The sequence below is a fragment of the Mirounga leonina genome, unplaced genomic scaffold, assembly GCF_011800145.1.
Source record: "Mirounga leonina isolate KUSES-001 unplaced genomic scaffold, KU_Mleo_1.0 Mir_154, whole genome shotgun sequence".
In the NCBI taxonomy this organism is placed as follows: domain Eukaryota; kingdom Metazoa; phylum Chordata; class Mammalia; order Carnivora; family Phocidae; genus Mirounga; species Mirounga leonina.
The window spans coordinates 64,420,872-64,433,769 of NW_023270389.1; the positions used below are offsets into that span (position 1 = coordinate 64,420,872).

The 12,898-nt window shown below is 39.4% G+C and overlaps 1 protein-coding gene across 2 annotated transcripts in view; it reads right to left on the reverse strand.

The window, feature by feature from the left end:
* Positions 1 to 12,898, reverse strand: part of SMYD3 (SET and MYND domain containing 3) — a 708,476-nt gene that overhangs the window by 521,888 nt on the left and 173,690 nt on the right. For both annotated transcript variants that reach the window (XM_035010985.1, XM_035010984.1), the window contains exon 3: positions 1,644 to 1,751. In XM_035010985.1, coding sequence (XP_034866876.1) covers positions 1,644 to 1,751 — 108 coding nt within the window. The remainder of the gene's footprint in view (positions 1 to 1,643; positions 1,752 to 12,898) is intronic.

Sequence of the window (12,898 nt, forward strand, 5' to 3'; positions counted from 1 at the left end):
ATTGGAAAATTCTTTTATAAGAAGTTCTCACACTTTTATTTCTTTTCCCCAGCTCTACCCACAGACTTGTATCACTGTAAGGATTTTACTACTAATCATTATAGAAAAGCAAAGATGGATGAATAAAAATAAGAGTTTACTACAAACTGCAACCTTCACCAAATTACCTTACCTTAAGTCAAAAGTCATCAATGTCCTTATCTAAAACATAGGAGAATCATAGATTCCCTGGGTTCCTGTGGGGATGAAATGAGGTCTATCCTGTAAAGCAATTAGCACGGGGCCTAGAAATCCTAAGTGCTCAATAGACCATATCTATTATTATTATTATTATTATTATTATTATTATTATTATTATTGCCTAGAAATCCTAAGTGCTCAATAGACCGTATCTATTATTATTATTATTATTATTATCAGTGCTTTCTATTAGATTCTGATCCAGTAGGTCCTGGTTCTCTATCATTCTGATATTAATAAAGTAAAAAAAAAAGTTCAGCTTCAAATATAATGATCATACTTTTAATATCTAGCAACTAAAGAAATGCATAACAAAGTTGATCTGAATTTATTAATGCTTTGAAATAAATTTGTATTTTTTAGTTCCACACAATATATATATTTGCAAATTAGTAGCTAAATATATGATAGGTGTTATATACTCAGTCCAAAGACAATTCCCATTTGGTATTCCACATCCAGATTTTTTAGAAGTGAGATAAATTGATATATAACACTGTGTTAGTTTTAGGTGTAAAAACATACTTTTACATGATTAAAACTCTCTATAAAATTTTATAGCCTTCCCCTACCCCAAAAAAGTCAATAAACAACAGGACAGAACAGAGCTGGAGCCTGAAATAATTTGAGAAAGAGACATTCACATGAAAGCTATTGGTAAAAGGGAGTCTGGAGGGTATTGCCACAGAACCCAGTGTTGGTTTAGGCAGAGTAGGGGAAAGACTGAAAAAGCAATCTCAGTGAAACCTGTCTATAAAAAAAAAAAAAAAAAAAACCACTCATCCATGTAAGAGTAATTATCATCATCATGTGATTAATAGGGAAATGACAAGTTTTTGTCTTAAGATACTCCTTGGTATAATCTACCTTCTACCTTCACATGGGTTTAAAGTAGGCCTTAAATAATAATAATGAGGCACCTGGGTGGCTCAGTCGGTTAAGCGTCCTACTCTAGCCTTCCGCTCAGGTGGTGATCTCAGGGTCATGAGACTGAGTCCTGCCTCGGGCTCTGCACTTAGCAGGGAGTCTGCTTAAGATTCTCTCTCCCTCTGACCCTCCCCCCACTCACACCCTTTCTGTCTCTAAATAAATAAATAAAATCTTTTAAAAAAATATATGAATAATACATACAACTGCAAGTGCTTTGGTTAATTAAAACCCAAGCATGGGGCGCCTGGGTGGCTCAGTTGTTAAGCGTCTGCCTTCGGCTCAGGTCATGATCCCAGGGTCCTGGGATCGAGCCCCGCATCCGGCTCCCTGCTCCACGGGAAGCCTGTTTCTCCCACTCCCTCTCCCCCTGCTTGTGATCCTGCTCTCACTGTGTCTCTCTCTGTCAAATAAATAAAATCTTAAAAAAAAAAAAAAAAAAAAACCCAAGCATATTTCATGAGTTTTATACTCACAAGTTTGAAAACAACTCTGCCAAGCAGTCGAACAGAATCCGGGGGATACCTGGGTTTGCAGCTTTTAAGGCATTTGCATTCCCACTTGTGGTCTGGCCAACCTTTTTTCTGGTAAGACAAGAGTGGGGAGGGCATATGTTGTAACTTTCATTTACACTGGTTTTGACGTGGAGAGTCATCAACATTAATTTAATGTCAACAGCCTAAATATAACTGCAAAATAGAAAACGAAAGCAATATTCTAATACTATTAATGATGCAGAATCTAGTCTTTTCTAAGCATGTAATTACCAGGCGTGGACATCAACAATTCTCCTCCACCTCTGCCCTTTAATTTACCCCGTGGTTATTACCTGGCTGGTGGAGTCCAAGGAAGAATCATTATGGCTTACTTAATAATTTATAAGATAGTCTTTTATCTTTTAGCTGATTAAATAGGATTCAATAAGAGGCAGTAATTTTGAATACAAAAAGAAAATATCACACCAAATTAGAAAATAAACACATGGTTCAAGAAAATCAAAACAGGGCAGATAGCCTTCTGAATTTCTGTGCTGCTTTAGAGAGTATAGAAGTATCAGGGGCTAATATAACAATAAATATGAAACCTTTTGTTTTTGAAGACCATACAGCAAGGGGTTATTAACTAAAATGACCAAATGTCATTTGCCCAGGACCGCTGTGGTTTATTTATGTTGTCCTGGCCTAATCATTAATAGTACCCCTTTTCATTCTGAAAAGTGTGCTGTGGATGATAAATTATTCGGTCACTTAACCCACAATCCTACCTATGTGCTGGTGTGGCTGAAAAGACCAACAAGCCAGTCACCAATCCCGCATCGCTGAGAAGAGCCAACAGTGGGGAGGAGGACACTGTCTCCCTGAATCTTGGAGTCAGAAATGTCATGGCTCCTTCACAGGGAATGACCTCTATAGAGAAATACAATGCAGAGTATCTAAGACTTAACCCTGGTGAGTGGGAAAAGACTCGACTAAATGTCTGATAGGTTCTATTCCAACTGAGAGCTGGAAGTTCCATCACTGAAATGCCTGACACTCACACACATTCTTGCTTCAGAAACTGTAAATATGCCTCCCAACTTCTGGCCCTATAAAATCCCTCCAGGAGGAACTCTCTCTTTTCTACCTATAGCACAAACACGCAGTGCAACCAGAAATACAAATCTGGGGACACCTGGATGGCTCAGTCGGTTAAGTGTGTGACCTTGGCTGGGGTCGTGATCTCAGGGTCCTGGGATGGAGTGCCACATCGGGCTCCAAGCCCAGCGGGGAGTCACCTTGTCCCTCTGCCCTCCCCCTACTCGTGCACTTGCGCACGCTCTCTCTCTCTCAAATAAATACATTTTTTTAAAAAGTCAAAAATGATGCAGCTACTTTGAAACTGTGAGTTTCAAGCCAGCATTTTGCTCAGAAAGACTGCCAGTGTTGAGTTCCTGGGTGAAGGTGTGGCTTGTCTGCTATTTCCTACAAACCCAAATCTTGAAGGCAAGGTTTGCAAGGGGTACAATACTTCTTTCATCAACTGAACCCATGACTGCCTCACTTCATTTCTTCTTATCCACTACAGCAATGCTCTTAATGTGATGTTTGTGATCTTTTTGCTTTTTTAGTATTTATACTTCACTCACTTCTAAACAAGACTGAGTTGCTTCCAAATGAAGATGTATATGAAATAAGGTTGTAAAATTAGAAATGGAAAAATGTTGAAGTTACAAAAAAAATAGTCCTCAACCATTTACTTAGCATTCTGCAGTATGTCAGACACACGGCTAAGCAAATAAAAAAGGATATTTCATTTGATTTTTCACAATAATACAAATGGTAGATATTATCCTTACATTAAAGATGACTAAAGTAAAGCTGGGTGGGATCTTACCACCAAGCTACATAAACACAAAAGAGAGTAAAAATTCTTAGTATCCTACTCATGAGAGCTTGATAATCACCATACGTTTATTTGATTTGCTTTTTGGCAAGGCAAAAAATAAAGCATAATGGCTTATATAATTCTCATCTGACAGAAAAGAAAAACACAAGCTTTACCAAGTATTAAATCACAAGAGGAATTTATTCCAAGAATGCCAATCAACGTACTGGACAATTACAATGGCCATCATATAGCTACTTTCAATGTCAGTACTCACTAAACTGCATAATATTAAACTGTAAGTCAGTGAAAGAAAATGTTTCTATTATTTAGGGGGCTAGTCTTAGACCACCAATTAGCAATTTATCAACATGGGTGAGATCTCTTAAAAAATTATGTTCCATTGTCAATTAAGTTTGAAAACCGCTACATAATACACACCCTGCTTAGAGAATGGAAGTAATTTAGTTTGCTAAAAAGCTCTGCATGAAAGAAACTTGTATAACTTAGTTAACACAGAGTTTCCTGTGATTGTTACGGCCATCCTTTGGGAAATTAGGTTGGTATATATGGACTCAGATATAGCTATTTACTTTCTTTCCTTCACCTGATCTTTCAGCGAGAGTGGGTTTAACAGACAAATTCATGATCATTCACACTGATAGAAAACTAGAGTGCTAATATTTTTTATTTCTGACTGACGGGTGAACCACAACTTTGGTGGAAGAGTTTTCATTTAGTATTAATAGTTGAGAAGGCTGATAGATGCCCTCATTGGACTGGCTGTGTAGGCAGGAATGAACCACAGTACGAATGGGTCTCTGAGAAAGCCCTCTGGCCCTGTTCAAAGCCTGAGCAAGTGTACAGATGACAAAGGATGGCACCTAGCAAAAGAAGGTTGAGACCATTTGGACCAAAAAAAATCTAAAAAGAAGATTTTATTCAACACTTATAAGTACAAGAGATCATCCACAACTCCTTTGTTATGTTCTGAGCATCTCAGTCTCCTGCTAGCTTACCACAGTGAAGTAACTACAAAATGTACCCCTAGGTAACGAACCTGTTGATCTGTTAGATAACATTATTTAGAATTAAACATCCAAATTTTGGAGAATTCCTGTCAAAACAACTTTAGGTCTTCAGCATAATTAATATTGCACTCCTATTTCTCAGAAATTAGACTAATTAGAAACTAGACAGTATGCTTCTTAAAGCTATTCCTAAATCAATGCATGAAAACACCAGAGAACATACTTATCTTCCCATTTGTTTCAGGAAAAAGATACTCATTCTTTTCATCTAAAAACCAAATTAGATCTATATAAATATAGAAAGTAATCATACCACTTAAAACTGGTCTATAGCATAGTGCCAATGTACAGCCTACTTCATATCTCTCCATGATATTAAAAACCATGTTTTTGGGGCGCCTATGTGGCTCAGTTGGTTAAGCGACTGCCTTCGACTCAGGTCATGTCATGATCCTGGAGTCCCGGGATCGAGTCCCACATCGGGCTCCCTGCTCGGCGGGAAGCCTGCTTCTCCCTCTCCCACTCCCCCTGCTTGTGTTCCCTCTCTTGCTCTCTCTCTGTCAAATAAATAAATAAAAATCTTTAAAAAAAAAAAAACAAACATGTTTTTAAAACAGTAATTATTAGGATTTACTGCTCAGCATCACCATCGCATCTTACCATACGGCTCCCTAACAGAAGCATACCACAGAAAAGGCTTACAAAGCAATCTCTTTAATAACCCCATTTGACACTGAAGCAAAACCTCACAATCTCACAAGAGCATTATCTAAATTGTACAAACTTTAACCTTGGTCTAGACATCAACAGCACATAATATATCTGCCAGTTTTTCAAAGACAACCTCCTTGATTTACTTTTTCCTATTTTCTTCCCTCACTGCAATGTGGGATGTAATTAAGATTTTTTTCACAATATTGGCTGCAATGCTTCCTGTTCTGAAAGCTGAACATTATCAATGATGTACAATAAGCACAAATTAGCATGAAAGACAAATGAAATTAAAATATTGCATTAAGATACAAAGACAATGGGAAAAAGAATTTTGGATGGAAAAAGGAAATGAAGACATCTACAATGATTCCCCATGTCAGTACATACAGGACTCAGAAACCACTCTGGAAATCTCTATATTTTCATGTTCTATAGTACTTATAGTGACTCAGAACAAAAACTAATTAAGTAAACCAGTAGCTCCCAGTGGGGGTAACCCTAATCTTGAGGGTTGTTTGGAAAATGTATGGGAGCATCCTTATTTGTTAGGATGCCTGGGGAGAGACATGGGCACTGAGTGGCCAGGAACCAGAGATGCTGGACATCCCACGTGGGATAGCTCCATACAATGAAGAATCAATTCTTCCAGGCGCCTAAGTGGCTCAGTCAGTTAAGTTTCCAGCTCTTCATTTCAGCTCAGGTCATGATCTCAGGATCGTGGGATCGAACCCCACATCAGGGTCCACACTCAGTAGGGAATCTGCTTAAGGATTCTCTCTTCCCCTCCCTCTGCCCCTCCCATGGTTTGCATACTCTCTCTTTCTAAAAAGTAATAAATAAATAAATCTTAAAAAAAAAGAATCAATCATTCCAAATCCAAGATGACTTTTAAATATCCAATCATTTGAGCCTGGTTTGGGTAAAACACATGACCTGGGCTCAGCAGATATTTTTTCTGTAAGAAGACCAGATTCAATGATCTTGGAAGGCAGCCTCCCAATTATAAAATCGATGACTCTGTAATATCCATAGGAACAGATATCTGAATTATGTCAAAATAGGTCCGAAACTTGCCCACATTAGGCTTACATAGCTGAAAATTTGGAACAGTATTTTTTTCAAATTTTGGATCATTAAGGATGAAGAAACTGGCTTAAAATATACAAACAGAAAATAAATTCTTTTAAGTCATTTATTCAACAATTTTGTCACTAATACCACTAACTGAACATCTTCTGTCTGAAAGACTGTTATGATCTTTTTACCACATAGTCATGATCCATTCCACTCACAAACAATATTGACAGAGATTTCCTATGAGCATAACTTGGGATAGTTGAGTTGCCATGAAACTTGCAGGAAAGAAAAGAGACCCAACAGCTATCCAGTCCCTCACAAACCATTTAATAGCAAATAAACAGTATCTCCCTCTTCATGCTTCAAAAGCAGTCCAGTATTGAATTTCAGGTTGGCAGATACACAAAAGTCTAAAAAGTTGGAAAAAGAAAACTGGAAAGCTAAGCCAGGTGTCTCAGCTGACTGACAGATATTGATTAAAATCTTGCATAAAATCTCCTCAGAGCACACAAGAGACCTAGTGATAGACTTTAGACTTGCACTTTCAAAGCTTACTGAATGCTGCATCAAGTGTAGAACAAGAGTGCCTTCCCACTAGCCTCAATCAAACTAGACAGATAGACCCAAATATAAAGATGGAGTAAGGCAGGAGAATTGTCATAGGGCATCAAATTGACAGAAGAAACAAGAAAAAGTATTCCTTCTTCGGAAAATGGAAATTACGGTCTCCTGGTTAACTGAGGAATCATATAATAAATAATAATATTAGTACCCCAAAGTGATTCAGTGATCATCTAGTGTACGATTCAGGTCAAATCCATTCTGCCACCTGCTTTTATAAAGTATTATTAAAACATAGCCACCCTTACAATCTACACTCCCTCCTTTCACATGACAATAGAGTTGAGTAGTTATGACAAATCTATAGCCCACAATGCCTACAATATTTATTATCTGAACCACTACAAAAACGTTTGCCAACCTCTGATCTAGTGAGAGATCATATGAAGATGGAAAGACCTAATTGATATATTTTAGCTAGAAAGGCAAAATAACTCATTTACCTCTACAGACTTCCAAACTTCTTTGAAAGAAACCTCCATGCTGGATTAATCAGAATGTCAGCACCAAGTTCTAGAGTAACATGGTGATGGAGCACATGTATTTTAGCCCCTGGTACAAGTAATTATCAAGTTTTTAACTCCCAAAGTGTATTAGAATGGCCGTCAATGAATGAGGAGTTCAACATCATGTCTAGAAAGTGGAGGTAAGAGAAGCTACACAAACAGGACAGTGGAGGCCACATCAAATGGCAGTTACCCTCAAAGTCTTTTCTGAGAGGGGAGCCAACCTACCAAGCAGAAATCCAACAGGAATCTAGCACCAAAGAGTTTATGTCGGGCACTGAAGGGGATTGAAAAGTAGCATTAAAAAGAGAGACTTAACCAAAAGTCTGCATGGTACCAGTCTGAAAACACCTCTTTACTGCTGGAATGATTTTGAGTAAGCAGAGGAGTGTCAAAATGGAGAATCCAGATAAATTTGAGGAATTTGAGAAACAAGACAGAGGATCATAGGGGAAGGGAGGGAAAAATGAAGTAAGACGAAACCAGACAGGAAGACAAACCATAAGGGACTCTTACTCTCAGGAAACAAACTGAGGGTTGCTGGAGTGGAGGGGGATGGGAGGGATGGGGTGGCTGGGTGATGGACATTGGGGAGGGCATGTGCTATGGTGAACGCTGTGAATTGTGTAAGACTGATGAATCACAGACCTGTAACTCTGAAACAAATAATACATTATATGTTAATAAAAAATTAATTAATTAATTTTAAAAAGAGAGAGCAGACACGAGGTGGATAGGGGTGTGGGGAAGGGGAAGAGGGAGAGAGGGAATCTTAAGCAGGCTCCATGCCCAACACAGAGCCAGAAACAGGGCTCCATCTCACAACCCTGAAATCATGACCTAAGCCAAAATCAAGAATCAGACACTTAACTGACTGAGCCACCCAGGCACCCCTAGACAGGACCTATCTTTGTGTTCCAGAACAGAATGTAAATATTAACCTTGATAATACAAAAGTGAAGGTACAACTGGCAAATTATGGGAAATAGGGTGATAAGAGAGGGATCAGTGGGAACACTAATATGTTCACCTTTAAAAGGAGGGAGTCAAGAGACACTGTCTATAAAGCAGATCCCCCTTATCCAAGAGGGATAGTTCTAAGACTCCAGTGGATGCCTGAAACTGCAAATAGTACCAAACCCTATATATACTACTTTTTTCCTACACATACACACCTAGGAGATGTGACTAACGGGTAGTATATACAGCGTGAATATGCTGGACAAAGAGATGATTCAGGTCCCACATGGGAGGAATTGGACAGTGTGGGACAGCGCAAGATTTCACCACGCTTCTCAGAACAGCATGCAATTTAAAACTTACGAACTGTTTATCTCTGGAATTTTCCATCTAATATTTTTGAGATGCAGCTGACTTCAAGTAACTGGAAATGCAGAAAGGTTAATTGTGGCTAAGGGGAGATGACTATGCTTGATAAAACATAGATGGAGGTTTGCCCATATTGTTTAAAGTTACAAACTCGAGAAGGGGAAATTGATCCTAACAGATGTGTAACAGTTATCCCGAAACTAACAGGGCCAAAGCAGATTTTTCCGATCTGAGATGTCTTACATAGTCTTCCCCACATCATAAATGCAATCATCATCTTCCCAAATGCTAAAGCCAAAAACAAGTCTTTCTATATTCTTCTTTCCCTCCCCATCCCATATTCATTCCCCTTTTATTTTTTTTAAGATTTTTTTTTTTAAAGATTTTATTTATTTATTTGACAGAGAGAGAGATAGCTAGAGCAGGAACACAAGCAGGGGGAGTGGGAGAGGGAGAGGCAGGCTTCCTGCTGAGCAGGGAGCCCGATGTGGGACTCGATCCCAGGACCCCAGGATCATGACCTGAGCCGAAGGCAGATGCTTAACGACTGAGCCACCCAGGCGCCCCTCCTTTTATTTTTTTCATGCAGTCCCCGCCCCTCTTCTGAGCTCCACACAAGCATATCAGTTACCTATTCAACATCTCCACAAGTATGTTCAATAGGCACAAACTCAAAACTTGGGTATTAAACTTCCCCTCCCAGAACCTGCTCTTCCCTTAGATTTCTGTAAGTCACTAAATGGCACCACCATTCACCCAAAGCTGCTCAGGTCAGAAAGTTGGAAGTCACCTCTGACTCTTCTTTTTGCCTCACCTCTTACATCTAACCTATTGGCAAACGTTCAGCTACACCTTCAAAATATGTCTCAGATGCAATCATTTCTGAAAGCCTCACTGCTACTATTCTAATCCAAGCCATCCAAGCTCTTGACTAGATCAGTGCTTAGCACACACTGAACTCTCGAACCAATGAATGAATATTCAGCATATTCAGGCAATGCTTCCTTCAAATCTGCCTGATCCTCTTTGGTGCCACTACTGTAATCCTAGCCACCATCATATGATGACCAGATTACTATCATAACCTCCTGACTGGCTCTTCATCCCCTACCTTTGCTCCTCTGTAAGCTATCCCCACAGCAGTCAGAAAGATTCCTTTAAAATCTCAATCACACATTAATAATGACCCTCCTTCCCCCCTTACAACTCTGTAGTAGCAGCCCATCACACACAGATGTATATTTTTATGTATATTTTTAGCCATAGCATATAAGGGCCTTACCATAACCCAGCCCCTCCCAGCTCTCCAATCTTATCTCCTACAACCTCTGCTGCTGCCCCTGGTCCACCCTCTGGCCTTCTTTTTTTTTTTTTTTTTTTTTAAAGATTTTATTTATTTATCTAAGAGAGAGAGAATGAGAGAGAGCACATGAGAGGGGGGAGGGTCAGAGGGAGAAGCAGACTCCCTGCCAAGCAGGAAGCCCAATGCGGGACTCGGTCCAGGGACTCCAGGATCATGACCTGAGCCGAAGGCAGTCGCTTAACCAACTGAGCCACCCAGGCGCCCCACCATCTGGCCTTCTTATCCTTCTTGAACACACCATATTCATTCTTGCTTTTCCATTTGATGTGCATCCAGCCTGAAACTCTTTTCTCCCAATCTTGGCATGTCTTGATTACTTCTTTCAGGTGTCCACTCAAATGCCACTCCTGACAGGTCTTAGATTGACAGACAGATTAAGAGATGATAAGACAAGTAGATAGACAGGTAGGTAGGTAGGTAGATAGATAGGTAGGTAGATAGAGACAGATCTCGTTACAAAGAGTATAGATATATCTATATATTTCTCCCAATGTCTATACATTTGATACACAGAAATATGTATACAGTGTGTGTACATAGGTACACATATATGTATATATGTATACACAAACACACAAAACAACCTCCCAATCTCTATGCTTTTACCCCCTTTATTTTAGGCACAAAGATAATATTATATATCACTTTATTAATTTATTACCTGCCTTACTGAGAAAATATAAGTTCCATTGGGCAAAGGCTTTCTTTCTGTGTCTTGTTCAATAATATTGTGCCAGAGCCTAGAAAAGTCCTGGTGTTGACCCTATTTGCTAAGTAAATCAGTGGATGGATGGATCCATAATCAGGTCCTTCCTATCCTCACTCACTAGCCTCACCTCCAACTCCTATTTTTTCCTGTATTTATTTTTTTTTAAGACTTAAATTTTTTTAGTGGAGTTTTAAATTCACAGCAAAATTGAAAGGATGGTACAGAGAGAGGATGCCCATATACTCCCTAACCATTCCACATGCACAGCCACCTGTATTATCAACATCCCCACCAGATGGGACATTTATTACAAGGGATGAACCTACAGTGAAATATCATTATCGCCCAAAGTCCACGGGGAACACTGTTGCTGTCCGTTCTATGGGTCTGGACACATGTACAGTAACGACTATCCACCATTATCCAACTCCACTTTCTTCCTCTAACATGACAAGTTTGTTCCTGCTTCAGTTCCTTCACATCTGCTGTTCTTTCTATGTAAAACATCTGTTCCAGAGCTTTCCATGGCTGGCTATTTTTGGCAATTAGATCCCAGGTCAAATGGCACCTCTACAGGAAGTCCTTCTGTAATCACCTTTTCAAAGGTGAGCTCCTGCTCATCCAAAGCACATTCACTCATATAATTGTGGGTAATTGTCCCTATCTGTCTCTCCCGCATCCATAATATAAGCTTTAGGAAAGCCAGGATCTTCTTCACTTGCTCACTGCTAACTGCCCACCACCCCAACCCGCAGAATAACTTAGAACAGGGACTAGCTAGTAGCTACTCAAGAAATATCTATTGGATAGGGGCACCTGGGTGGCTCAGTTGGTTAAGCAGCTGCCTTCAGCTCACGTCATGATCCCAGGGTCCTGGGATCGAGCCCTGCATTGGGCTCCCTGCTCAGCAGAGAGCCTGCTTCTCCCTTTCCCTCTGCCTGCCACTCTGCCTACTTGTGCTATCTCTGTCAAATAAACAAATAAAAAATATCTTTAAAAAAAAAAAAGAAATATCTATTGGATAAACTCTGGAGATAACTATATAGGAAGAGGGAGAAGAAGTAGATGCTGACATAGGTGAGCTAAATCCCCTTATCTACCAGCACAGGAAATCAATGGATAATGCCTACACAGATGGGTCAGGAAATACTTCCCCACGTAGATTCTAAAAAGAACCAAACTCAGATACAGAGAACTGAAAGGCAGTTGCCACAGGCAAGGAGTACGGCATTAGGGAAATGAGTGCAGTGATCAGAAGGTACAAACTCCAGGTTATAAATTTTAAAAGTCTTGGAGATGTAATATACAAGACGGTGACTATAGTTAATAATGTGTGTGTATGGGCACCTGGGTGGCTCAGTTGGTTAAGCGACTGCCTTCGGCTCAGGTCATGATCCTGGAGTCCCGGGATCGAGTCCCACATCGGGCTCCCTGCTCAGCAGAGAGTCTGCTTCTCCCTCTGACCCTCCTCCCTCTCATGCTCTCTGTCTCTCATTCTCTCTCTCGCAAATAAATTAAAAAAAAAAAATCTTAAAAAAAAAACTGTGTGTGCACATGTGTGTATGTGTGTGTGTGTGTACATACACACGTATTTTTTAAGTAGGCTCCATGCCCAGCATGGAGCCCAATGCAGTGCTTAAACTCACAACCCTGAGATCAAGACCTGAGCTAAAATGAGGAGTCCGATGCATAACCGACTGAGCCACCCAGGCGCCCCAATACTGTATTGTGTATTTAAAAATCTCTAAGATGATAGATCTTAAAAGTTCTTATCACAAGAAAGATTATAATTATTTGTGATGATGGACGTTAACTAAACTGATCATAATGATCATTTCATGATATATACATATATCACATCATTATGTTACATACCTAAAACTAACACAGTGTTGTAGGACAATTATATTTCAACTAAAAAAAATAAAAAGAAAGATTACTATGGACAGATTATTTAAAGATAACGTAATGTTTCAAAAACTAATTCCAACCAATGAGTATCACTGATGAATGTATT